The sequence below is a fragment of the Callorhinus ursinus genome, unplaced genomic scaffold, assembly GCF_003265705.2.
Source record: "Callorhinus ursinus isolate GAN/ISIS: 27379988/994484 unplaced genomic scaffold, GSC_fseal_2.0 scaffold58, whole genome shotgun sequence".
Lineage (NCBI taxonomy): Eukaryota > Metazoa > Chordata > Mammalia > Carnivora > Otariidae > Callorhinus > Callorhinus ursinus.
Window position 1 is genome coordinate 7,508,674 of NW_027397120.1, and position 26,766 is coordinate 7,535,439.

A 26,766-nucleotide genomic window follows, 5' to 3' on the forward strand; every position below is an offset into this window, starting at 1 on the left:
CCTTTGGGGCACTGGAGTGGCCACCCCCAAATCCTCACCATGCCCACGGCCCCTCTGCAGGCCTTTCATGAGAAAGTTCTGGTTGCTTCCTCTGTATGGTGTTCACTTTTATTCGCTCAGATGCCAATAATCTACAGTAATTTCTTACATTCAGTATGTAACAAAAGAGGAGTTATCAGGTCATAATGGAACTTGAGGATGCTCCTCCCTTCACCCTGTCTAGGCGAAGACCCAGCTCCAGATCGGAATTGTCATACCTGGTTTTAAGGTTGATTGGAGGTAGGGAGGGGAGAGGTCAGAAAACTGGGGAAGGAACAATTCTGTGTTCCCATGGTTCCTTGGTCTCAGCACCATGGGAATAAAAGGTGGTGGTTTACGTTTCTTAATTTAAATGAAAATTTGTTTATTTGCCTTTATCTTTTTTGTTCGGTTTGCTTTTGTTTCTAAAGACCATTTTATTATAAAAATGAATATATTAATGTTTGCAGCATACTTGTAAGTGAAGTGCTTTAAAAATGTGTGAAAATTCTGAACACGGGAGAGTCTCATTTCCTTCAGCGTGGGAAAACCAACACTTAATTTTCATTATGACACAAAACAACCAATTAGGAAAATCATGAATTGGTGCTGTTCCAGTCCTCTGTTCTTGGGGATAGTTGTTAGCAAGTGAAAATATTGAGAATTCTTGTGTTTTGCGTTTAACGCCGGGAAGGGTATTTTCATGTGCTAACCATCGTAAACCAAGCAGAAGGACTCACTCGAAACTGTTGGCCGAGGAGCTGGTCTCAGCGCAAGCGTGGCTTTGACGTTTGCTCCTTCTTGGGGGCAGCCTCTGGCCTCACAGGACTCACGCCCTGGCCCTGGGCTTCCTCGTGCTAGAAGACTTGCCTTCTGGGTTGGTGACCTTACAGGCCCTTCACTCTTCATCTTTCTCCCTCCCTCAGAGCCCCAGAGAATATTTTGCTGGGGGGCCGGACGGAAAGCCTGAAATTCCAGGCCCACAATTCCTTAGCCTCACATCCAAACTGTAGAAAGTTCTGGAACCTTTAATTCTTTGGTAACCCATTTGGCAGCAGATTTTTTACCTGGCTTGAATTGTTGAGGGTAATTCTATCCTGTATGTTCATCCGGTTGGGTGAGCATATTCTTGTGTCCTGGTGCAGAAATCTTAATGATTGATCTGGGGGGTCTACCATAATACGGTGTAAGCAGTCTGTTGCCTTTTTTTTTTTTTTTTAAGATTTTATTTATTAGAGAGAGAGAGCGAGGCAGAGGGAGAAGCAGGCTCCCAAGGAGCAGGGAGCCCGATGTGGGACTCGACCCCAGGACCCTGGGATCATGACCTGAGCCGAAGGCAGACGCTTAACCATCTGAGCCACCCAGGCACCCAGCACTCTTGCTTCTTAAAGATCCAAATGCTTCTGACTCCTGAAGCTTACCTGGCCCCTGGGTGCTGGAAAAATGTGGTGGGCCTGTGCTAATGGCACTTGATGCTGGCTGTGCACTTCTGGTGATCAGAGGGTGGGGCCCATGGAATTGATGGAGGGCATGTGACCAGGGTGTGACCCTGTCACCCTCGGTTGGGCTGCCAGGAGTTCCCTGGGGGAAAGGTGAGCAGCCTTACCAAATGGTCTACCGGTCTGGCTCCAGGAACCAGAGTGAGGCTTTAGTCCTGCTGCTTACCTCTGTCTGGGGCCTGGGGTGGGGGCTGTGGGGCTGGGAGTCACCTCTACACCTTATGATATGCCACTTGATGTCTGAACCATTGGTTTCCCCTTTCAAAAAAAAAAAAAAAAAGAAAAAACCCTAAATATGCCCAAAGCTACTGAGGAAATAATCCAAGATCAGTAGTAGGTCTGAGACATTTACAAAATTGACTTCAGTGAGCTTATTTCCCACAATTGATCTTCCCCCCAAAGCTTCCTTTTTTTCCTTAAAATGCAGTTTTAATAATTTTGTTGTTCATTGTGCTATTATGTCAACCACTTCCCGAAGGCTAAGCCAGTGTTTTTCCCGTTGATCCCTGACCCCTATAGAATATTTATTCAGATAGACTTTACCGAACAAAACCCAGATCCCCTGTACAGAGGATTCTACCCAGCCGTCTCCCCAAGAAGGGAAATCTGTTGTTCCAGTTTGGCCTCTGAAAATGCTGGAACAGGTTCTTTTGGCAGTAGCGTGAGGACCACTTGACTCCACTGGGTCTCGATGAAGAGTCAAGAGTGTTCTGGGCAGTTGGCTTCGGTGGATCAGCATTGTCAAGGCACTAGTTAAATATGCTGACCTTGCGCCTGCCAGCAGGTACCTGGCCTGCTGCCCTGCTGGGTCACTCCCAGGTTGGTGAGCAAGCCTGTGGACATCTCTAGAGCCTTGTAGGATGGGGCAAAGGAGACCTGAGGAGTGGTGCCATCATCCCCTCGGGGTGGGAGCCGTTGTACCCACGCTTTTGGGGGGCCGTGGGGGCCTTTTCTCCTTGCATTGGATCATCTCAACCTCTCAAACCGAAACTCTAGTCCCCTTGCGGGCAAGACCAGTGCAATATATTGAGGACCCATCATACAGCTTGGTCTCTCTTTATTAACATAATGTTTAAGTAGATTTCCTTAAAAAGAATTGAAGGCGATCGCCATGGTTTTAGAAGAATTTTCATTTGGAAAGACATCAATTACTGGCTGTAACTTTTTATCGTCTGCCTAATATTTATGGAGACTAGGAATTAGAATAAAGAAACTGAGGGCATTTTTTAAAACTTGTGATTTTACGAATGTAAATGAGTAAGGACCCGGGGTTTCTGCGCGTTGTGGAGTTTGGTCTAGGCAGGTGGGCTGTTAATGGTCCTATTCAGTAAAAATCAATCCACCCAGATTTTAGACCTCGTTGGATGAGGGGAACAACCCATTTCTCTTGTACTCGCTTTTGGGTGTTTTGTGTTTGATAAACAAGCAAGTGGTCGTAAAATGAAGTGCACTTCCTGTTTGCTGCCCCTTTTAAATCTCCAGTTTCTCTTGGAAACCCACGGGGAACACATCTCCCACCCTTGCACATCTCCCACCCTTGCGGCTGCTTTCTGGTGGAGGCCAGAATCTAAGTGTCTTTCTCATGCAGGCATCTTTCTCCTTCTACAGTGAGCCAGATTCCCTGACCCCAGACCTTTCAGCCCTGGATCACCCCTCATCTCGAGCTAATAGAAGGTCAGGTAGGCCCTTCTGTGGTTTGCCCTGCAATTTTAGGATCTCCCTTTTGGGGGAGAAGACGACAGTGGTTTTCCTGTAAGGTTTGGCATTGGTGATCCTACCTGTGAGAAGACCTGACTTTCCTTCTGACCCTTCTTGAGTTCCACTGAGGTCACCCCCCCAGCCTCAGCCGGAGGGAGCGGTGTCCACGGCTGGCTACCGTGGGCAAGGAACATAAAAGCATCCCTTTTTTACATACACAGAGCCTGCTTCCCCTCGGTCATTACACAAGTAGGTTCTAGAATTCTCCCCCCTGCGACAACACCACGACTGTGGTTCGAAGTTGTTTGGTTTGCACCGAAGAGGGACAGTGGGACCCATCCCCCCTCCTTTTTCTGTTCTATGTGTACCTCGATTTGTTGTTAAACACGGACTTGAGTGATGATAGTGGTGATCAATTCGGGGGCAGAAAAGGGCCTGATTTATGAGTGGAGACTGGTATAAGGTAAAGGTGGATGGTGGCTTTTGCAGCGGGCGCTGCCCGGGGAGCCCGGGGCCAGCGTGGAGGGTGCGGTGTGCTGGCCATCCCCGTGTGGACACCAGCTAGAGACTGAAGCTCGTGGCGGCTCTGCTCTGAGGAGGGCCTGTCCCTGTCATCAGGAAGAGGGGTATGCTAATTAAGTCCTCATAAATAGCTTGCTCCCCGGGAGAGCCAAGGAGGAAAATGTCACATTTCATACATTCTTGCTTCAAAAGAGATACTGAGGGGAAAGGAACGGGGCTCTGTGAATCAGCGGTCACTGCCACAAGGTCCTGACCGGGCTCTGCCCGGTGGCCTTGTGAGTCTAAATTCACTGTCAGCTTGGGTGGGTGCCACAGCCGGAGGGGGCTCCGCAGAGGAGCTAGCATAGAGACCCCCCACTTCCCCCCCACACACACACACCCAGCCCCAAAAATACCCAGACGTGGGAGTCCATTGCCCTTTATCTTCATTTTTTTTTTTTAAATAATAGGACGCAGACTATTTGTGTAAGCCGATGCCTGATCTTTCCTTTGATTGCATAATCGAGATTCTACTTATCAATTTTTCAGGACTCCATCTAATTATACAAATTAAAATTCAAAGGAAAGCAAAAAGAATGATTAGGCCTCACTTGGGGAATGGGAGGAGGAGGGTGTGAAAGCTGGCTTGCCTAGGATGATAATGCTGTCATTTTTCATCTCTAAGGCACTTCACAAATATTAACTAATTAATTCTCTCACCCCTCGGCTAACATGAGGTTCTGACTTCACGCGGGCATGGAGGAGAGGGGCCACAGTGCAGCTCGATGAGCAGAACTCGGGACCCAAGCAGGTGGAAATTGCCAGGCCGAGCTCTGGGGCCCGGGGCTGCCCCATGGGTGTCTCGTGAGCACCGGCACTCGTGTGCAGGGTTGAGGCCTTGCTGTCCCTCTGTCTGGGACTCTTGTCTCCAGTTTGCTTGAGTTAGGAACCCCTTTCGCTCCTTTGCGATGTTGCCTTTCCTAAAGCCCAGGAAAAGCAAAAGCAGAATTTTTTATAACGTGTCCATCACATCTGCACCGGGGACCTCCCAAGTGTTGGTTGACCCACTTGCTTTCGGACAACCTTCATCCCCTCCCTAGTCTGGTGTGGCCAGTGCAGGTTTGGGGAACTCCCCAGGTTTGGATAGGGCTTAGTATCCCTGGGATGTTGCATTATTTATGTGATTGGAAATTGTGCTTTTCCCCTAGCTCTTTAAAAAAAAAAAAATCGTGTAATTATTGCCATAAATCTTTGGGGTGCGCCTCATTGCTGGGAAATTAGCCATTAACTACCAGGAAGTCTGCCTTCTCCCAGTCAGACCTGTATTCTGACCTTTGATAAAGTAACTCCCAGCGTTTTTGCATAATTGATGACCATACATAATAATCCTCATTATTAACCCTGGAGCCTCACTTTTGTCTTCTAATCCCCCTCGTTTGCTGGGTGACTAAGGACAACTTTTTCCATGCGTGTGCATGTTGTTAAAATAAGACCACAGCACTGAGTCAAAAAGGCTCGGACATTGTGGGGGGCAGATAGTGACTTGTGGCCTCAACTGGTACGTTGGATGAGCAGGAAGTGATGGTCAGAGCCTTCCAGAACACAGCCCCCTCCAGCCTCCCTCCACAAACGAGCTGGGCAGCAGCTCCCCATTCCTCGGGTGGCATGTGGCTCTCCCTCTGGAGACTCCCGCAACCCTCAACCCAGATGGGAGCCACCCCTCCTCTGCCTCGTTTCTGCCCAAAACGCCGCGGACGGGCATGGGCCTGGTCGCCGCTGCCCCGTGTCAAAGGCCAGCAGCCTGGACTCAGCCATCACGATGTCACCTGTGGCTCCTTCCAGGTGCCGAGGAGGCCCAGGAAGGTGGCCCTGACACACTTCGCTTAAGTGGCTAGGTGGCGCGTGGCTTCCTGTCCCATCCTCTTACAGTGGGGACAGGGCCAGGTGTCGTGCTGAGCAGCGGCTCTGGGGGGGAGGTCGCGTAAACTGCCTGGTGGAAGGAGAGAGAACTTGTCCTGCAGCCCCAGCTGGGTGTCTGTATCTCAGTGCCAGTGGGCCTGGGACCTGCTCCCCTGATGCTCTGCTCCCCCCTTGAGGCTCCACCCCTGTGTTCAGCACAGGGCGGGCCCAGCTGGCCCCATAGTGTGGTCTCTGGCGTCGGAGTACGAATTATTAACAGTTCAGGTTGTCGGCAGTTGGCGTGGACAGCCCTGAAGTTAAAAGCAGGAGCTCTAGATGCTGCCATTTACTGCTTGCAGACGCAAGTAACAATTGTCTTGTGCGTCCGCTCCCTTCCTGTCTGAGACGGAGGGTGGGAGACCGGGACAGCGGACTGGAACAACCTCCATCTCCTGTCTTGGAGGGAGGAGAGCGAGCGCTGGTGGCAGGTCCCCTTGTAGGAAGGGGCAGTAAAATCCTGAATGACCTGTTGTCCTTGCCCCCAGGCTGTCCAGAGAGTAAGGATTCTTTTCTCCTTGTTTCAGGGTTCATAGTGGCGTAATGCCCGCAGACTCCTGCGCGTTCCCCTAAGTTCTTAGAGGACCGCTTTGCCTTTTGAATCAGAGAGTTGCAAAGTTCGATAAAGAATGGCCCTTGTGGATAAGCACAAAGTCAAGCGACAGCGATTGGACAGAATTTGTGAAGGTAAGAGCCAGCGTGATTGGCGGTTTGTAACCAAAGGTGCGTAGTCCCGCCCTGGAACCCTCGCCCCGCTCATCGCTGACCCGTGGGCACCTGGTTCCCGGTTCAGACTGAAACCCACTGCAGCCAGAAACCACTCCCGGCCCTAGCACCCCCCACCCGGGTCCTGGGCCTCATGGTCACCAGACCTGACCTGCGTGCAGGGGTGCCTGGCTCCCGGGGGAGGGAGTGGCCCTCCGTCTGTTTCTTGCGCACACCCTAAGGTCACCCTGCAGATGGGAGGACACCATGTAACAGGGCCATCTTTTTTCACTTTCTGAGGTTTCCGGACTTTTTATCTGTTTCCGATTAAGATATTTACAGTGATGAATTCCAAGATACTCCTGAAGAGCCCAGCGTTGCCCCTCATTATGTGTTCACATCTCTGGTATCTTTGAAAATGTCTGGAAGTGTTTTATTCATGAAAGGAAAAATAAACATAATTAAAATCTAATGGAAACCTGGGGACGAACCTCTGAGATGTTGATTAAACACCATCCCCTCCTAATTATGGAGCGGGAAAAAATCCAGAGCGCACGGCCTCGGGCATGGGGTTGAGCGCTCCTGGCAGCCACGGCCACACTGCCCACTGGGTTGGCCCAGCCTTGTGACCAGTGACTTGGCTGCAGGGTCTTTGATGGGGGCGGCAGAGGGGAGCCCCCTGCTACCCCCCCCCCCAGCAGGGTGGGCTCCGCAGCTCCCCCACCCTGCATGCGCTCGCACTCTGCTTGGCCCACCAGCTGCGCACATGGAATGGTTGGTCCAGCCGTACGGGGTGGAGGCATCAAGGACATGTTGTACCGGGTGACTGTGTGCCCGGCAAGAGCTCTGTGACACCAGAGCATAGCACTCTTCACTGGCCCTCCCACAGCCCTGGGTTCTGCTGCCGTGTCAGGGGTTTGGGATTTAAAGATTTTGCTAAACATGAGAGAAGTTTGAAACCTACAGAAGGATCGATGGACTAGAATGGACACTGAGACTCCCTTCAACTGCATGTACCAGTTGAGAACATTTGCTGTCACTCGCTTTCTATGGATGTACAGAGAGTGATACGTGTGTGTGTGTGTACGAATGGATGGGTGGACTTTCCAGAACCATCGAAACGAAAGTTGAAGATGCGGCAGTTCACTCCTAAGGACCTGTGGCATGTGTCCCCTTTTAGGACCTCTCCTGATGTAAACACAGTGCCATAATCCACCCCCCGCCCAGGGGACTGAACCTCACTGCAGCATTCCCTAATACAGACCGCCTGTTTTCATTTTCCCCGCGCATCTGTTTCCAGCTGCCTGGTTTGTGCAGAAACTTATCAAGGGACCCATTTAGTTGTCATGTCTTCTTGGTGACCTTCATCTAAACATTTTTTCTTGGCCTTTTTGACTTGCAGAAACACTGATACTCCTTGAAGAGCCCAGGCCAACTGTTTGGCTGGTCGTGTCCCACCATCTGGGTTCACCTGATCATGTGGGGATTTATTAAATTTACTTTTGACCTCCAGTGGAAAGGTGCTTCGTTTTAGGTTACTGTTCAGAAAACGTAGTGAATCACCTCTCCAAGGCTCGGGGGCAGAATGCCTTTGCTGATTTCACCCCCACCCCACCCCAGGATCCCAGGATTTATTTAGATGTACCCCATCAGGGACGAGAATGGGATTGGAGAGCCTGTGGCCTTTCCCCTCTATATTGTTAGGGCTAGACCCCCCCCCTCCCGAGCATGGTCCGTCAACCTCCCACCCGCTTTTTATAACTGAAATTTCAATATCCACTTCATCCGTGAACGACATTCCTGAGCTGGTTGCAGCTACAATTTTTAAAATTTCTCAATAGGTGCCATCAAGACAGACATGCAAAATTCACTTACTCGGGTGTTACTTGTAATCCACGATCCCAGACACTGGTTTGCTGTCCCGTTCCGGATAACAGCTGTTGTAAGGTGCTTCATTTCTGACCCTTGTGCTGAGGCACCGACTTAGCAGGTTTTTCAGGCCGGGACAGGTGGTGCTCATTTCCCAGCTGCGCCCAGTGAGGCACAGAGCAGGCGGTCTGTGTGCCCCCGAACCCGGGCAGTCTGCTGTTGTTTATCTGGCCTTTCTCGCAGGTCGGTTCCGTGGATTCAGTTCTTCCTCCTGAAGGCCTCATACGTCTGCATCCCTGGCTTCTGACTGTTACCAGTATCTGTTCTGTAAACCCGAGCTAACCGCTCTTTAATATTCTTCTAGAAAGTCCATCGCGCCCTGCAAACTATAGTCTCCTTCCCTCTGCTAATGTCCGCCCCATCCCCCAGGATTTCCTGCAGCTCATTGTTTTTGATTTTTATGATTAAAAGCATGAAAGCTGCCTTGCTCTGTTGTAGCCGCTCTGGGCCCATAGGAACTTCATCATCTCGGCTCTTGGTTTCTGGGAACAGATCTCCAGAATTCTGTCGTCCTGCCTACCTCAAGACCCCAGCGCAAACCCTGACTGTGGGACCCCATGCCAGATAGGCCCTCCTGGGTCCCACTCCTTCCCCCTCCCTCACTTTAATGAACACTTTTGCTCCAGCCTAGCCAGTCTGGTGGAATCTGAGCCTTATCCCTGCACAGATGCTGCCTCCAGAATTCCTGCCTGCCTTCCAAGGCCCAGCCTCTTCCTCCTGGAAACCTCAAGGTCTCCCTGTGGCCACTCCTAGCCACTCTGCCTTTTGTGGCTCTGAGTTGACGCCAAGGGAAAACGGGGTAGAGGGGGGAATCTGACTCGGGCTGCACCTTCTCATTCCCCTCCCCCTCCCCCCACCACGGGATGTTCCTATCGTGCTTTCAGCACGGTGCAGAGTATACCTTTGCTTCTCACCAGCCAGTCTTTGGGACTCCATCCAAATCAGTTGGAATAATGGTCTTTCAAGCTGACTTAAAAGCCAGATTTTAATCTTTCTTTTTAAAGCGACCGCTCTATTTTGATATTTATAGTTCTCTGCTCTTTCTAATGCCTGGTATCAAACAGTCCTAGAGTGCTGTTGTGTAAGAATTCTTACGGAGCAGGGTGTGATAACAGTCACTGGTCAGGGCCAGGCTGCCATCTCCCCTTTTTGGTGTATAATTTAGGTCTTGGTTTCCCACTCTGTTAAGTTTGCTGGCATAATTGATATATTGCATTTGCGAATTGCACCATCAGAGTTTTACTGTGTTACTACATCATGGCAGAGCTGGTGTAATTTTGCCCCAAATATCTGTTGGTCAGAGAAGAGGGCTTACTGTCATTCAGTATTGCAAAAGTAGCCCAGAAAAGCATTTTCTGGAAAGCATTTTCTGGGTTTGTGGAAGGGTAATATACCAGAATGGCTTTGCTGATGACTTTTTGTTAGAACATCTTATTATGGGTTATGGTAGAATAAATCACTAAACACCATCCTTTCCTGTGGCTATGGAAAATGTAGATATTTCATTTTATTTTGTTGGAACGTCTTACACACGTGGAAAAATGGTCTTGGTGATTGCATCAGTTGAGCTGTGATTAGCACCCCCTTTGTAACATAACTCAGGACAGGACTCTCCCCTTCCTCGACAGGAGAAAAATGAATGATGGAAACCTTCTTTTAAATAAACCGTCGTATGCGGTATGTCTCGTCTCTAGGGTGTTTTCATGAGCATGGAGGTAGGAGCTGAGAAGGTGGGCTGGTTGCATGGACATGGGAAAAATAGAGACTAACGGCTGTCCGTTGAACACATGAGTAGTTGTACATTCTGGGAGTCTTTCTATGTCAGTTTTGTCACCGAGGAGGACAGGAGGAGTCAGAAAATGTTGCAGGGATGAGGTAAAAGGAGACCGTCCTTCAGTGGCATTCTCTTCTCAGCGGGATGAGCATGTCACCGTGAGAGAGTAGTACATCTCAATGCAGTGTGGCCCTAAGAACGTTTATTCATGGTCCCAGAATGTTCTGGAAGCAAAGATGTCTCCGAGCCCCCAGGTTTTCCAGATGACTGCGGTGGTAGAGTCACGGGGCGCCTGGGGGGTCTTCCCTCATAGCCGCTTTCATGCCACTGCTCACGCTCACGGGAGCCCATGGAGCGGGGCTGGCTGGCATTTCCCCACAGACAAGACAGGAGTCAACAGACTCAGACCAGAATCACTTTGTCTTCTGTTTGTAGGCTATTTTGTTGTACGTGTTTTGGTCTCGAAAGCACTTACCAGCACTATATACAGAAACTGTGTTGAAGCAGGCCATCTCTGGGTATCCACAATCGTTTCTAATAAATACCCTTAAATAGCCCCAAAATGTGGATTTTAAAAGGGGGATTCATAATGTTGCTATACGTTATAATTATATGTTTGGCTCAGGCAATTATGCACATTTCTAGTAATTATGTGATTAGCGATAATTACATTAGCTATGTAAATATACAATAGTCAACTAGACATGACTTTAAACTCCAAGCATAGACAAATAGACCGCAACCATGCGCTCCATGTAAGGGATCAGTAAAGGAAGGGAGTGTGGTCAAGTTGAAGCTTAATGGAAGTTATTTGCAAGGGATAAAAATCCACATTTTCCCTTATCTGGTCACGGCTCCTCCCCTGGGGTGTCCGCTGTCTGTCAGCTAGGGATTGGGTTCCTAGAATTGCGCACATTCAGTCAGGCCCTCACTTTCTGCAGATGAAAATCAGGTTAAGTGTTTTCTTCTCTGTTGCTACTCACCTGTAAAATGCAGACTTCAGCGTTTCTTTGCACTTGATTCACCAAGTGGGCTCTCTCGCGGCAGCTGCCGGACTTCTTTTCAACTCCCTATGTTTCCACGAGCAGCGTGTCGGGGCCGCCTGTTTCCACCTGGGGTGTGGGGATGTGGTGTTTAGCTAGTGGCTGATGCTTCTGCCCTCTCCCCCAGCACAGTGGATCTTGCCCTCCCTCAGGTTGGCAGCTCCCTGTCTCTGTCCGGGTTTGGGATCAAACCTCCCGGGTGCCCCGGAGTCCCCAGCCTGCTTTGCTCTGGGTGCATTTCATTTGGTCACAGCACCTTTGAGGAAAGGCTGTCTGCTTTTGGGCTCAGTCAACACCTCACAGGAACCAGGGTTCCAACGGACCCAGGCCTAGTCTCCTTGGAATAGGTCCAAGGGCAAGCAGAGCAGTCCTGGCTTTTGCAGAGCCAGAGACCTGCACACGGTGCCCGCACGCAAATGTGGAGGATGTCCTTGGGCTTGGGTAGGTCCCAATTACAGGGATTTGAGGGGACTATGAAACCAGAACCCCAGGATATGCTTGGCTGCCAGCTCTTTGTACCGTGACTCCTTTTTCAGAACCTACGAGGGATACACTGAAATGAGGCTCCTGTTTCTGATTGATTTACACTCAGGCCACCAAACCATGATTTTATGAACATCCTGACGTTAATGGGGCTCTTGCTCTGTAACAAAGCTCAGGGTCTTTGGCATGCTTTCTGTCTCCAGGGAGGCTTCAGGTGCGCAGCCGGGTCCAGGCAAGAATTCGGCTCGGCACCACCAGCGGGGCTATGAGGTCGCGGGAGGAGGGGGGCGTGTTCTGCATATCCATGTGCACCTGCTCCGAGTGATCTCCACTCCTCCCTGTCCCTCTTGCCATGTTACTCATTGGAGGGACTGGGCTCATTACCTATGCCTCAGCGTGGGTGTGGGTACCGCGTCCTGGTGACTGCGAACACCTGTCATTTTTCCCCCATCACACAGTACGTGCCTTGAGGGCAAGGAATGGCTGTCCCCATCGAGTCCTGTGCCCTGTACGGTCACACCCGTCTGGTCACTGTGTTGAAGGAACAAGCATGTGATGGAGAAAAGGACATGTCAGGAGGGACAGGGTTCTGTCAACTTGAGAAAACCATGGGCTGTCTCTGCCAGTTGATGTATTCCCTGGATTATTTCGGTGGTCTCCCCTTAATAGGGGTCGATTTCTTTGTACTCATGGACAAAGGGACAAAGAGTGAATGAAAGAAGCTTCCTGGAGGTAGGTTATTTGAGCGGGGCCCTGGTGAATGGAAATGATTAGGGCATCTCAAAGGTGAGAGGAAGGAATTCGGGAATATTCTGAACCCCATACAGGGGAAGGGACATGAAACACAGATTGTGATGGAGTGAGGGGTGGCAGCGTCAGGGTGGGTTGAGGATTACCCGAGATGCTGAGATTTTGCAGGATTTTTGCTGTTATTGGAGGTTTTTTACAGAGAGGAAGGAAGGAAGTGGTGGTTTTCATCTAGCACCTGCCTGAGCAGACCTTGTGTGGGGAGTTGTCAGCTTTTCCTGGTAGATTTTTGTCCTGTGGCTTTTTGCCCAGGCCTGTGTCCCAGCTTGGTGTCCCAGCACACACTTTCTTCTCCCCCCACCCCCCAACCACGCCCTGAAAGAGGAAAGGACTTTTTACCCCATCATGAGTGGGAATCAAAGCTAATTTTCATAACACAGCTGTCATCTTATTTATAATCTAGTTAAGAAGTCAAGATAGGAGCAACGTGCGAGCCTTTGTTTTCCCTTTTTAAAATGGCTAAATCTTGAGGTACATGCTGGCTGGGACTGTTTTGAGGATGCTGATCTTGGAAAGGTTGGTTTGGTTACAAGGCGCCGTTTCGGGTCTGGGGTGCACTGATGATCTGAAGCCTCCGTCTTTCTACTAAGAAATGGGGAACGTGCATCATGTATCCCAGGATAGTCGGTGCTGTCATTCCTTTGAGGACTGAAATGATGTCCAGACATTCTGATTTTCTCTTTGCATTCGTGAAAATGTGGATGCAGGCTGCCTTAAAACCCCACTACAGTGTCCTGTCTGCTGTTTTACCAGCGCACTTGGGTCACCCAGCCCCTCTGCCTGAGATGAGCCAAGTAAGTTATTTCGATCAGGGTGCTGGGGGAACAAGACAGAAAACTTTACAGGCAGGAAGCTGTTTTTAAACATAAACTCGAAAACACTTGACAGAAACAAAACAACCAACACAGGCTGTACACATTGAAAAGTAGGAAGCAGGATGTCGTAGGACTGTTTTTGGCGCTGTTTCTGCGGGAAAACAGCGCGTAGCCCGCTGACTTCCGCAGTGTCCCCCAGGAGATGCCGCCCGTGGACGGCAGAGGTGCGGGCACTGCTGGGGCTCCGTCCTGGGATCCCGCAGGCACAGGGAAGCTTCTAGGGGGTTCTCATTCCTGCCTTCGCTTTCGGAGCTGCCATGGTCTCGTGGCCTCAAGGGCTAGAGGAGGACCAAGAAATGGAAGGCCAGCCAGCAATGCTCCAAAGCCGGGCCTGGCTGCCTCCTGAGGAGGAGCAAGCATCAATGGCCACCAGGCGGGCCGGAAAAAGCACAGCTGTTGAGGGATGGGCAGGCAGACCGGGGCCCTTCAGGTGAGTCCAGACTTTAGATTGGCCGACTCCACCTCCTACCTGATATATACGGAATTCATTTATGAACAAATGTGAGGCTAGCCTTCCGTTTCCCATTCTCTTCAGGCAGTTTCCTGGGTCACCATAGTGGTTGGAACATGAAATGCTTATTGGTGGTTCGCCCAAGGACTGCTCCGTGGAAGGGCTGGCTGGCTGGCTGGCTGGCTGGCTGGCTGGCTGGCCCCTCCTTGATTTTCTTCCCTGTTCTTCTGGAACCTTCTAGATCCTCTCCCAGCACTGCACAGGGAAGTGAAGAATTGGCTCGGGAGGGTGCTGCTTATAGCCCCGGGGGTTATTCTGTATGGTCAGCTTTCACTTGGGTTCATTTCATCTGCAAGAGAATTTGGCTTGTGTCTCTCTGTTTTCAGAAGATGGCTTTTTTTACTCGATGAAATTTTCTGTAGTGAAACTCTTTCCAGGATTAAAGAGTTAAGTCTGTGAGACTCATTGCTCTTTCAGAAATTGGTCCCATCTTGCTTTATTTAGTCAACATGAGATTTTCAGAAAAGTGGCTCTCTCTAAAAGACTGCAATGTGCTTTTAAAAAAAAAAAAAAAAATCTGCCAGAGTGTTTAGGAAAGTGTGAGTCCAGTTACAGGTGTTTTTACCTAACACAGGAAAACATCTGTCATAATATTTGGTGCCTTGTGGAGCCGGGGCTGTGTGAGTTTGGGTGGCTTCCAAGCAGAATGGGCTGGGTGATGGCAGGGGAGACCTGGGCCTCCTCATTCTGGTGCAGAGGGTGGCGCCCACCCTGCAGCTTCTCCCCCCACTACTGCCCTACCTCTAGCATTACACCTTCCGCTCCTTCTCAAAAACCCGTTCGTGGTTTCTTAGGAGCTATTGGGTACACATTCTTCCAGACAGTCCTGCTTCCACTGGAGAACTTGAACTGTGAACGTGATGTGCTTAAGCCAGATGAGCCCCTTGAGCTACCCCCACTGCAAAGAGATCCTGTGCACACAGCTCTCGGGGTCCATGCACCCAGGAAGGGATGCGTGTGCAACCTGAGCCCTAGAGCCACTGAATGTTATGTTTCCTTTATTACAAGATGGGAAGAAAAGGAAATGGCCAGATGGGCTGACCCGAGGCCTCGGGCAGTTTCCATCATCAGCTCTTGGCAGGGGGTCCCCGGCTCCAGCAGCAGCGCAGGGCGCCCCACTCGGAGGGCTGGCTGGCACAGTCCAAGTTCAGGAGTGACTTTCCAATACTCAAGTAGTTAATTTTGTAGGTGACCTCGTCAATACTTGGGAGTTTGGGAAAATCTTAAGCAAATAATAGGATTACTGTGTTAAACAGGTTTCCTTTTCCAGCGCCAGGGCAGAGCTACCCAGGGTCAGTGCAGGGGATTCTGGAAAGTGGAGCATTAGCTTTGGGGTTTGACCTGCGTCCCACACCCTATTGCCCTGGGCAGGGCACCCAAGCTCCATCTCCAGCATCTGGGTGGGACATAGTCATACCTGCTTATAGAGTTGTTTATGGGCGGAGCACCTAGAACGGGGCCCTCCTGGTACAGACATTCACAGTGGTGGACATCCTCTAATAAGGAAACTGTAAGAAAGACGTGATACCAAAGATGCCTGGTTTCTGGTCACCTCTGAAGGGTAAGGACTGCGGTTGTCCATCCTGCCCAGCCAGACACGTTCTCTGGCAAGTGGTGGAGGAAGAGGTGACAATGGGGTGCATTCCCTACTGAGAGGCCTAACAGGCCCTTTTGGCCCCAAAACCCAAGACTGAAGGGGAAGAGGTGACGAGGTAGATGTGGGCAGAAGCTGCTCAAGAGTGTCTGCTGACGGCTGACTTTGTCTCGCCTGACCCACAAGTTTGTGTCCTGGGCTCCTTCTGAGAAGGGGCCCCAGTGAGATGCCGCGTCCTCCCCGGCCCGCTCCTTTCCAGAGGGGGGGAAGCTCTGAGCGGCGCCCAGAGGAGGGGACAACATGCACGAGATGGGCCGGGCCAGCCGCTCCGGGGACGGATCAGCTGTAACCAGATAGCCTTGTTTCCATTTGGTTTGGGGCTCTGTAACATCCTCCTCTCTGTATCTTCTAAGTGAGCACATCCTCCAGCTGCTGGTGAGACGCGGAACTGCTGTCTTGGTGTGGCCAGGCCCGTTCCCTCGGGCCCCTGCCCAGCCAGGCCTTTCAGCCCGTGGTAGTGCTTGTACCAGCAGAGGAAATACAGAAATCGGCGCCAGCAGCCATCCTTTATACGTGGAAACCCAGTGTTTGGCAGTGTGGCTTGTTAGGTTTTTTTTTTTTTTTTCTTCCCATGCATCCCAGGAGGTGGAGGAGGATTTGGGTCTCCTCTCCGCCTGCCAGGGAATTTTTCCAGATAACTCGAGGTTTTGTTGGTATTTTAGAGTCAGAAATGGGGGCGGTGGTGTTCAGGTAACAGCCTGGGGTCCTGGGCTGCATCCCCGCCGGTTCCTCAACTGTCAGTGGGAGGCCACAGAGCTCCAGCTTTGGGGGAGTAGTGCTGATTTATAAACAGAGCTTGTCCCAAGTTGAGTATGTGTGTTCATCAGGACACAGGGAGATGGGGTGGAGCACTGGCCCCCCTGAACCTGTCTTGTATTACCATGTTCCTCCAGTTCCTGGAAATGGATTTGTACCTACTCTCCTCTCCCACAGTAAATTTTCAGTACTCAGTTCAAACAAAAGTTTTTTAGCAACTGGGATTTTTAAGTGAAAGATTCTGATTGAATCTGACACTGAGAGAGATGTGGGCGAAGACCCCACTCTTGGGTTTCATGGCTGCAGATAGGCACATGATCTCAGTTCTAAACGTTCACACTGGACGCCGCGATCACGAGCTTTTGTTCTGTTGTGAGTTCTGTGCCTCAGGGCTCCCACGGTCGGAGGAGCAGAGCCTGTGGCTTCGTCTACAGTGTTGCTTCTCTCAGACCCTTCGATATTTATTATTAGGAAATGTTCTGTTGCTCCTGATTGGGGCGTTCCTTTATCTAGATTAAATAACTGCTGTTGTTTGCGTGACTGCACCCGAAGCCCCTGGTGAGGGAGGTAAAACTCTTAATCCATAGGAATATTGGAAAATCGTCTGCAAAATCTAAGCCGGCCTGAGCCTGCTGGAATGACGCTTTCCCTGTGAACAGATTTAAAGGGAGGCACACCTCAGTTGCAGCCGCTTCCCGGTTTTGCTTCATAATGTCGGGGTTTAGTCATTGACCTCTGTGGCAGTCTTAAAATGGTAAATTCTAGATTACACACAGAGGTGTTTTTTTGTTTGTTTATCCCTGGCAGCATGAAGGGAATCTGTGTTTTACGATAATAAAGAATCCATTTGGACTTGAGCGATGTAACTCATTTGATTGGTAACCAGAGTCCTCGGAGCATCTGGCTGCAGACCTGGCCCATTTCTCAGGGCACCTCGTGTTCTAGAATTGTGCATGAGATTTCCCCCACCCCCATTTTATCCTGCCTGCCTATTCACATTTAATTTGTTCTTAGCCGTGTGCAATGGATTAACATTTCATCAGGGTGGATTAAGATTGAATTGACATTAAAGCGGTCTTTTCCTATTTTCCTTCTGTCACTTTTAGGCCATCTCGGGCAGGGGTGGGGGGAGGCAGTGCTCATCCCAAAAGTATCCTGGTGAGGACCACGGAGATAAGCCAGAGCTTCAGTGTGAAAGTAATTGCCAGTTGCGGGTCCGGAGGCCTGGCTGGAGCCCTCAGCCGTGTTCTTCCATCTAACGAGATGTCACATGGAACAAAAGCTTTACGGGTTTTATTTAGCTCCTAATCCCCACGCTGAGAGAGCCGAGGTCCATGTGAGCTCACCCCCCGTGAGGGAGGGGGCCCGGCAAGCCTGGCGCAGCCTCCTTTCTGGGACTGGTGCTGCCATTGGGGAGTGAGGCGAAGTTACCGTGAGTTGTGTTTTGTCTACTAATGTTTCAGGGGATTAATAATTCAGGCCGTACTTTGAAATAGAAAACCCCCAGTTGGTCTTTCCTGCCGTCTGGGAAGGGCTAGAAGGCAGCGGGTCTGTTGTGATGTGTGTAACTGAAGATTTATAGAGACCAGCGTCCTCCCCTGCCTCAGCCGCCGTTCCTCCTTCCCGATGCCGGTCCCCAGCCGCCAGGTCCATATTGGCCGGTCCCAGAGCTGGGATGCAGCAGGGTGGTGCGAGGGCCCCTGGGAGGTGGCCGAGGCTCCGGCGAGGAGCAGCTCCCTGGCAGACGGCGGCACCACGGGACCCTGGTACGAGCCGCAGGGCGCCGCCGAGCCCTACCTCTACCGGGAGGCCTTCTTCAACTCTGTCACTGGAAGGAAGAGCCCGGTCACCAACTTCGCCTTTTACGACAGCAGACAGGCGGTGATGTCTGGCCGAGGTGGCCTGCTGCCCCGGGATTACTACGGTGACGTGGCCGGAGCCACTCGGGCGCCCAAGGAGGCTCGCCACCCCCGCGACCCGGGACTTGGCCGGTCGCTGCCTGGTTACGGAGTGATGGGCAGCAGGATGTCGTGGAATCAGGTGCAAGGCCGCGTCCCTGCTCTGCAGGAGGCCGGGCACCTGTACCGGGATCCGGCGGGTAGAGGGATGGCTCAGGGGCCGCAGACGCAGAGCCGGGCCCCGTCGCCCACTCGGTGTGCAGGGGAGCTGGCCGTCGGCAGGTACGCCACTGAGGCCCCCGCCTACCCGGCCAGCCAGCTCTACAACGACGTCGGCGAGAGGCCCGTGGATTCTGCTCTTGCCAGGCAGGCAGCCCCCACCTGCCTGGTCGTGGACCCCGCCGCAGCCAGTGCCTCGGACAGCAGCCCAGGGGTGGCCCCAGGAACCCTGAACCGCAGCTACGGGCCTGCCCGGGGCAGTGCCTCCTCTAGGGCGGCTGATGAGAATTACGAGGCGGACCTGTCCTCCTTCCAGGGACTCGGGGGCAGGAGGAGCACGCTGCCCGAGTTCCTGGCCCTCCTGCGGGCTGAGGGGGTGGCGGAGGCCACGCTGGTGGCCCTGCTACAGCAGGGCTTCGACTCTCCAGCCGTCCTGGCCACCATGGAAGACGCAGACATCAAGTGCGTTGCGCCCAACCTGGGCCAAGCCCGCGTGCTGAGCCGCCTGGCCGGCACCTGCAGGACCGAGATGCAGCTGCGCAGGCAGGGCCGGGGGGGCCCCTCGCCCCGGATGCGCTCCAGCAGCTTCAGCCATCGCGGCGAGCTCCATGGTGACTTGTCTTCGCTGGGCGCCTCGGCCTTGCAGCCCCAGCCCGTGGGGCCCCTGCAGGAGCCATCCCCCCGTGTGAGAGACCTGGCTCGCCGCCCCTCCAGCGCACCATCCCAGCACCTCCTAGAGACAGCGGCCACCTACTCTGCCCCGGGGGTGGGCGCCCAAGCCCCCCACTTCCCCTCCAACTCTGGGTACAGCTCTCCTACCCCCTGCGCCCTGACGGCACAGCTGGGCCCCACATACCCCCCACAGGCCGGAGTGGCCTTAATTCACCCAGGCCCCGTCCCCCCCCTTCACCCGGGCCCCAGAACCGCCTACTCCACAGCATACACGGTGCCCATGGAGCTGCTGAAGCGGGATCGCGGCGTGGCCGCGTCTCCTCTGTCCAGCCCCCATGGCAGCCCCCAGCTCTTGCGGAAGCCCAGTGTCCCCGTGGAGCCGGCCACGCTGCCGCCAGCCAGCCAGAGCCTCCGCACGCCTCAACCGCCCTACCAGAAGGTGGCCCGGCGGACGGGGGCCCCCATCATCGTGTCCACCATGCTTGCTCCGGAACCAAGTAATGAACCCTCCCTGCCCTTACTCGCTTGGGACGTTGAGGGGACAGTGCAGGCAGAGGTTTGAGCACAGGACAGCGGGTCCTCACATTTTTGCTGTTCTCTCGTCATGCCTGGAGAGACCAGACCCTACAGCCTGATGCACACACACGCTCCCACGGAGCCAGCTAGCCAATCCAATACAGGTTCTTTTGGGCGAGACAGAATTGCCGTTCAGGCTGACCCACTGGGATAGCTGCATGGCCTTCCCTTTCTCTGGTTCGGTCCCAGTTGATTAGTGACTCTCCCTTTGTGGTGATGCAACACAACTGTATTTCTGGGAGAAACCCAGAAATCGTTCAGAACAGAATGAAACCATCGGCTCACGGGGGGTGGCGTATTCTCCAGTTCACCTTCTGTGACTCTGGAGAAGGCGGGGGTATTTATCCAGGGCCTCCCACAAATTGTGCATCACTCACTTCCCACGAGAAGTGCGTTGTAGCGTGGAGACGCACCTCTGAAGGGTCTGCGCACAGTATCCGAGGTTGGAACCACCGTAGACTAAAATCGGGTGTGCTTCCAGGCTTGTGTGTTAAACAAAGCAAGATGACGAAATCCCTTAGAACTCCCTGTTTCAAAGACAGACGTAGTCTCATTTTGGGAAATACAGTTGGGAATTCTGTTTACTTGTAGGTAACGATAGATTTCCAAGTTGAAGAAAGAAAGAACCGTCCTGGGTGGTTTTCTTCACAACAGAAGACAAGTATAATTTATTACATGTGTTTCCTTGGGTATTGTGGGTAAAATTCCAGGTGGACGTTCTCTGAACAACACTTACTTTGTGTTTTCACTGTAGAATCCTTACTGACAACTTACTGACAAATCTTTACTGACGACAGTTTTTTTTTTCTTTTCATTCTTCTTGCCACCCCAATTTGGAAAACTGAATCCCTTTCAAATGCATTTTTTTTTTCTGAATAACTAGAACTCTCGGGTGGAGGGACTGGTGTGAAAAATAAGATGTACCTTTTGGAAAATACCCCCTCGCCAGCTGTGGGGGCCTGATCCTGAAACCCTGGAGGGCTGTAACTGGCTCTTCTATCACATTTGTGGGGCTTCTGACCTCGTGGCTACCAGGCGGCCGAAATGGCTAGTGTGGCTTTTTTTTAAGTTTGATCATACAATGTATTTGACTTTTTTTTTTTTTTTTTTTGCGCCCCACCGACTTTCTCTAATCAACATCAACGTGCAGCAGGAGAAATTCAGATGGGCACGCAGAGAGCGTATGCACCTTCTCCCTCGCAAACATTCCTTCTTTGCAACCAACTAATTTGCATGGCAATGACATTTGTTGCTCCAGTAATTTCATCTGATAATGGCCGGGCTTGCAAAGCGGATCTGAAAACATATTCCTTAATTATGTGTTGCTAAGCAACGGGAGGGTTTGGTCATAATCACAGAAAGATTATCTCCTCATTGAAGTCCTGGAAAGGTTTCGCTGAAGGAGGACCTATAAAATTTCCTTATTTTCTTCTTTCTTCTCTTTATCTTGCACTGCCTTCTATTACAGAAACATTCCCCGTTATTTGGGTATGGGGTTGAGGGGTATTATTTAAGTTGTTTGGAGTATGATTGTTAACACACTGTTTTGCAGACCAAAGGATATTGATTTTTGTTTCATTTGCGTGGCAGCCAGCCAGTGCCAAGGAAGCCTGCAGTCGGAAGTCTGCCAGCAAATAAATTTCTCTGTCCGGGGATCTGTCCCGTAGTGGTCGTTCTCCTCCTCGATCCTTCTGCTGCACTCAGTGTGTCATTCTGACCCTCCCCCTGAAGCGGAGTCGGGGACCCCGGGGGTAGGAACTTGGCTTCTTCTCCCAGAGCTTTCAGCCTGTAGAACTGGCATGTTGGGGGGTAGCATCCACAGCCAGATTTGGATGTGTTGGCTCCTATCACCAAGCCCCGGGTGGTCGCTTTGCCCCCGGGAGGGTAGCATTTACGCTGAAGGGAAGCACCCTGGCCCTAAAGTCTGGGAACCCGAAGCTCCCGTGGGGCAGCCCCAGCTAGCCTGTGCTGGGGGATGGCCGTCCTCAAATCCAGCTTGGCTGTCACGGTCATTGACGGCACAGCCAGCATGAGCTAGTGTTCATTTTGGTCTTCACCTAACTCAGAAAGGTTTCCCTCTGATCTGGAGGGGCAGGGAATGCTCGAGAATGCGACTCTTCTCTCTCTTGGGAGAGGCAATCTGTAGGTTTCCGGTGGGTTGTGTGTTTGGTTTTAAAAGCGCCTGGTTTTACTTTAACGTGCTTTGGGTGTTTTAACACCTACTTGCTTTTCTCAGTCCATGAACTGCCTGCTTCACCTTGGTTGGCTTTGTGGGTGGAAATAATAGGCTGTTTGCTAGCCCATGGGCCGGGCAGTGGGGGACAGCCAGATGAAGAGGGCCCCCTGTGCAGCCCGCCAGCCCCCATGTGACGGGGGATTAGCTGCACATCGGACCTGGGTGAGCGTCGGCATCTGGTGGGCCTGCTGTCCCTTACACACCGACCTGGCCGACTGTGGCACAGGCCGCAGAACCTTCCAGCCGTGGCTGCCACCCAGCACCGCCCCCTCCCCCGCACTACACGAAGCCCTGTCTGTGACCGCGCAGCGGGGCGCATCCTGTCAACAGCAGTACTGCAACCCAGCCCATGTTTTTGTCTTCCCCAAAGACGGCAGGGCACAGCGCCCGCCACGGGTCACCGCGAACACAGCCGGCGCTCGCGGTTTCAAGTGAGAAATGCCGTGTGGCCTGCTCTGTCTGGGGGTCTGTTTCCTTCCAGGCATTTTTCTGGATGCAGTTGGATTCGTTCAGTGTTGTGATCCCTGTCTAGTAGCTGGGGCCGCTGCCCAAGGACCTTTCAGGGCACATCCAAGGCCCACTGGCGCTGGGGCTGTGGGGAGACGGGTGGTTGTCACCGTGCTCCCAGTTATCGGGGCTGGTCACGTGTGTGGTGGCATTTGATGAGGTGCCAACACATGGTGTGGGCACCTGGCCTGCTGGGTTAGGAGAGATCTCCTGTCTCCTCAGAATCAGAATGGAGGATTGGGCACATGCACACCTGGGGATTCTTTCCCTGTCCTTGGTTTTCTTGGAGGGAGCCTCTGCACGTGAGGGTCGGTCCTGGTAGGAGGACAGAGGGGCGATGCATGGGGCTTGAGGGTGAGGACTCAAACCGTCAGGTGGGAGGGAGGCTGCCACAAGGCCCCAAAGGCACCCAGAGCCAGCTGATCACACCCATCCCCTACCCGAGAGTAGAGCCAGCCTGGGAGGGGTGGAATGGGGATCTAGGGACCATGACCCTGAGCTGGCCCCGCGGGGAATCAGGGTGATGGTATCAGCCCTTCTGCCGCAGAGCCTTACTTTGGCAAAATCTTGCCCTTTGACTGAAGAGAGGTGGAGAGCAAGTAGGGCAACCCTTAACGCCCCTGAACACGGAGCACAAACCGGGTGAGGCCGCCTGGGAGCTTGGCTCTGGCTCCGTGATTCCTCAGCTGTGGGCCGGGCCCCGGGTCAGACCTTCGATGCCCACAAGTGTGTAAGGCCGCGGCCTGGGGTATTGGGGTGGGGGGTGCTGCCCTGTGAAACGGGACACACATGGGGGCCCTCGGGGAGCCTGGGACAGCTGGGAATGGCTGTCTAAGGACATGGTGTGCACTGGAGGGAAGGGCTGAGAGCCGAGCACGGACTCCGGAGCAGCTACCAGACTGCGGACACTGTGAGCAGGCCAAGGGCGCGGACGCGGCCCCAGGTGGCACGAGGGAGCACGAGTCATGGCCTGCAAGGCAGTGCCGCTTTGGGACTCCCTGGGGCATCTCCCGGCGGTTTTTTTTTTTTTTTTTTTTTTTTTTCTTGCAGATTGTTTTATACCTCCATGGCCAAGAAATTCCAGCCCCATGGGCAGGAAGGGGACTTGTCTGAGGCCACTCAGCCAAGACTTCTCTCTGGCCAGGACCCTCTTCTCTACGGTCCACCTCCCTTACATAAAGCTCGGGGAGCACTTGTGCACGTCAGAGCTGCTGATGGCTCAGGCTTCCCAAGCAAGTAAAACACCTAAAACGTGTTCCGTGCCCATAAAATTGGCAAGCACTTGATCCGTCCTTCAGGCTGACCCCTGCGCATGTGTTTGGAGTCACATGTGGCTCTTTGGCTCATGTTTCTCCAAATGCAGGTGGCCCCCTCGGGGGTCACCTGCTCCTGGTCTCTGCATTCAAGGCCCCAGGTGCAGCCATTCCCCACCCTCTTAGGGCCCCCACGATCCCCACCCTCTGTTGGAGGTCACTGGACTGACCTGTCATTCCTGGCCTTCGCTGTTGACTGCTGTTTTCCCAGAGTGGGAATGATCATCTCCTACCTCGCAGTGTCCAGGAGAATTTGGACTTCGGTCGTTTTCTCCTTACCAGACTCAACTCGGAGACTGAACTTGATGTCACCTTTGTTCTTGTAGCTGTTTTTACCGGGCAGCGTGAATTTCTCCGTTCTTACTGGGTTGCTAGAAAACCCTTGCACACCGGGGAATAGGACTTCAGCCCAGGAACATAAGGTAGTTGAATGTATGCTGTGTGTCTTTTGGTGACCGTATTGTCTTCTCTGTTTCTACTTCCGTGTCTGTCCAAGGAAGGTGGGAACTGAACCTGCCTCATGGGCATGTGGGGATGCAGCAAGCCTAGGAAGAGGTAACTTGAGTGTTGAGGTCATTAAACCTGCGTGGCCTTGGCCAGAGCCTGGGCCTGCTCTGGAAATGGTGCTTTTCTCATCATTATCATCTCTTGGTCACTTCTGAAGCTGGGCACAGTACTCTGGGCCGAGGGGCACTGCAGAGCTAGAGGCCAGGCCTGTCCCCCAGCTCTGGGTTTCTCAGAGCAGCCTCCTCAGACATGTTGGCTGGACACTTGGTGCTTCTGTCCATGGAGGACAGCATCCGAGTGGGCTGTGGTCGGGCAGCCTGGAGAAGACCCTGCCACCGGCTGGGTTGGAGCGCGAGGGCCACTCTGCCGGGCCTAAGTCCTATGAAAACTTAATGGGCCTTTCACAAAACTGGGTGTCTGGGAATTTGTCAACTTCTTGTACAGTGCACCCTCCACCCCCGCATTGATGGCTCAGACCCCGTCCGCAGGGGTGTGTGTCAGTGATCATTCAAGGAGTGTGGTCTGGGAATTTGGGTTTGAGAAGCCCCCACCCCTTTGGGTAAGGTGGGCTCTCTCGGCCTTCTTGGAGGGCTACAGGGTCACCACGGGGTTTCTGCCTAATGTGCCGGACACAGAGAAGGTGGTTAACGAGGTTAGTCCTGGCTGTGCTTCCTGCAGAGTTAAAGGAATTGACTCGTGTCCTCATGGGAAGACGTGGAGCTTAGTCCACCCTGGGACTGGCCACCTCTGTCTGAGCTCCTGTCGCCAGACCCTCTCTCATGTGGCCTGAGCAGGCCCGAAGTTGCCCGGGACAGGTTGTTCGTGCCCTCTCTCTAGATGGGCGTACTGTCTTCCTGTTTTAGAGAGAGTGGGGCCTCACCCACTCTCACGGGCCTTGCCTTCGAGGAGTGACCTGGCAGGCTCGGCTTTGGCTTCCAAAGAATAGTTTGTGTGTGTGTGGGTTTTTGTTTTGTTTTGTTTTGTTTTGTTTTGTTTTATCTCTCTCCACCCTTAGACTCCCCCAGGGATGGCTGCCTCTCCAAAATCTTTTAAAAGAGGCAACAGTCCCAACCACACAGCATGGGCCAAATTTTTCTGGAAGTTTTTACAGAGTTAGTGGCACAAGGGGCTGAGCTGAATCCACAGTGGGGGTGAGCACTGGTAGGATTATCTACCCAAGAAAAGGGGAAACTGATGGAACCCTTCACCATGCTGCTTTTTCACCTGACCTATGTTCTTTAACTGCATTATATCTTATGTGTAACGTCGTAGAAGTTTGAGGGGTACAGCATGTTACTTTGGTGTTTATATAGGCACCTCGATGGCAGATGTAGCAGTATTTATTGGGCTATGTAATTATAATACAATATCATCGTCTGTATTCATTGTCTCTGGCTTACACTTGCTGCAAGTTTGCATCCTGAAACACTATCAGTCTTCTGCACGCCCCCCACCCCCACCCCCCAGCCTCCACTCCGGTCATTCCTTGGTAACAACCAGTTCACTCTCTAGTTTTTACAGGTTTACCCTTTTTATAGTGCACAGATAAGTGATATTGTACGTACTTGTCTTTCTCTGACCTCTCCAGCATAGCATGATGTGCTCAAGGTCCTACCCGTGTTGCTGCAAATGGGAGAATATCCTCCTTTCTTGCAGCTAAATAGTATTCTGTTGTGTATGTACATCTTGTCTTTTTTATCCATTCATATCTTGATGGGCATTTGGGTTGTTGCCATATCTTGGCTGTTGGGAATAATGCTTTGATAAACATGAGGATGCACATACCTGTTGAGACCCTGTTTTTGTTTACTTTGGATGTATACCTGGAAGTGGAATGGCTGGATCATATGATAGATCTAATCTTAGTTTTTTTTCAAGAATGTCCATACTGTTTTCCACGGTGGTTGGACCAATTGACATCCCCATTAATAGTGAACATGGTTTTCTTTTTACCACATCCTCACCAGCGCCTGTTCTCCCTTGTCTTCTTGAGGATAGCCATTCTAACAGGTGTGAGTTGATACCTTGTGATGTTGATTTGCATTTCCCTGATGAGTAGTGATGTTGAACATCTTTTCATGTATCTCTTAGCCATTTTGATCCCTATATGATCTTTGCCCTACGCTGTGGTTCTCCAACTTCCAGTTGGCTTCATTGACCTCAGTGCTTGACCTGGGTCTTCATGGATCACGGAGCTCAGGAAGCAGGCAAGAAGTCTTCACTGGCTTTTGGTATCAGATATGTGCTTTGCAAATATTTTCTTCCATTTTGTGACTGTCTTTTCACATTCTTGATATTGTCTTTGAAACACAAGTTTTAATTTTGATGAAGTTCAATTTATGTACTTGTTTCCTTTGCTTGCTTTGCCCTTTGGTATCATAATCCAAGGTCATGAAGATGTATGCCTGTGTTTTCTTAGAGTTTGACCATGTTAGCTCTTACATTTAGGTGTTTGAACCATTTTGAGTCCAGTTTGTATGTGGGTGTGAGGTAGGGCTCCAGCTACATTCTACTGCATGTGGATATTCTGTTGTTCCAACACCCATTTGTTTTTGCTTTCAGGGGAGCTGAGCTAGGTGAGGGGGCCCAGACTTGGGCGGCGGTGGAGGCACATATTATATGTATTGCA

At 51.9% G+C, this 26,766-nt stretch overlaps 1 protein-coding gene across 6 annotated transcripts in view; it reads left to right on the forward strand.

Moving 5' to 3' along the window:
• Positions 1 to 26,766, forward strand: part of CTBP2 (C-terminal binding protein 2) — a 156,253-nt gene that overhangs the window by 101,633 nt on the left and 27,854 nt on the right. For 5 of the 6 annotated variants that reach the window (XM_025880090.2, XM_073884715.1, XM_073884714.1 and 2 more), the window contains one exon: positions 6,200 to 6,359. In XM_025880090.2, coding sequence (XP_025735875.1) covers positions 6,302 to 6,359 — 58 coding nt within the window. In that variant the 5' untranslated portion in view covers positions 6,200 to 6,301. Of the gene's footprint in view, positions 1 to 6,199; positions 6,360 to 17,835; positions 19,496 to 26,766 lie in introns of those variants that run through there. The other variant, XM_025880089.2, reaches the window with a different exon arrangement.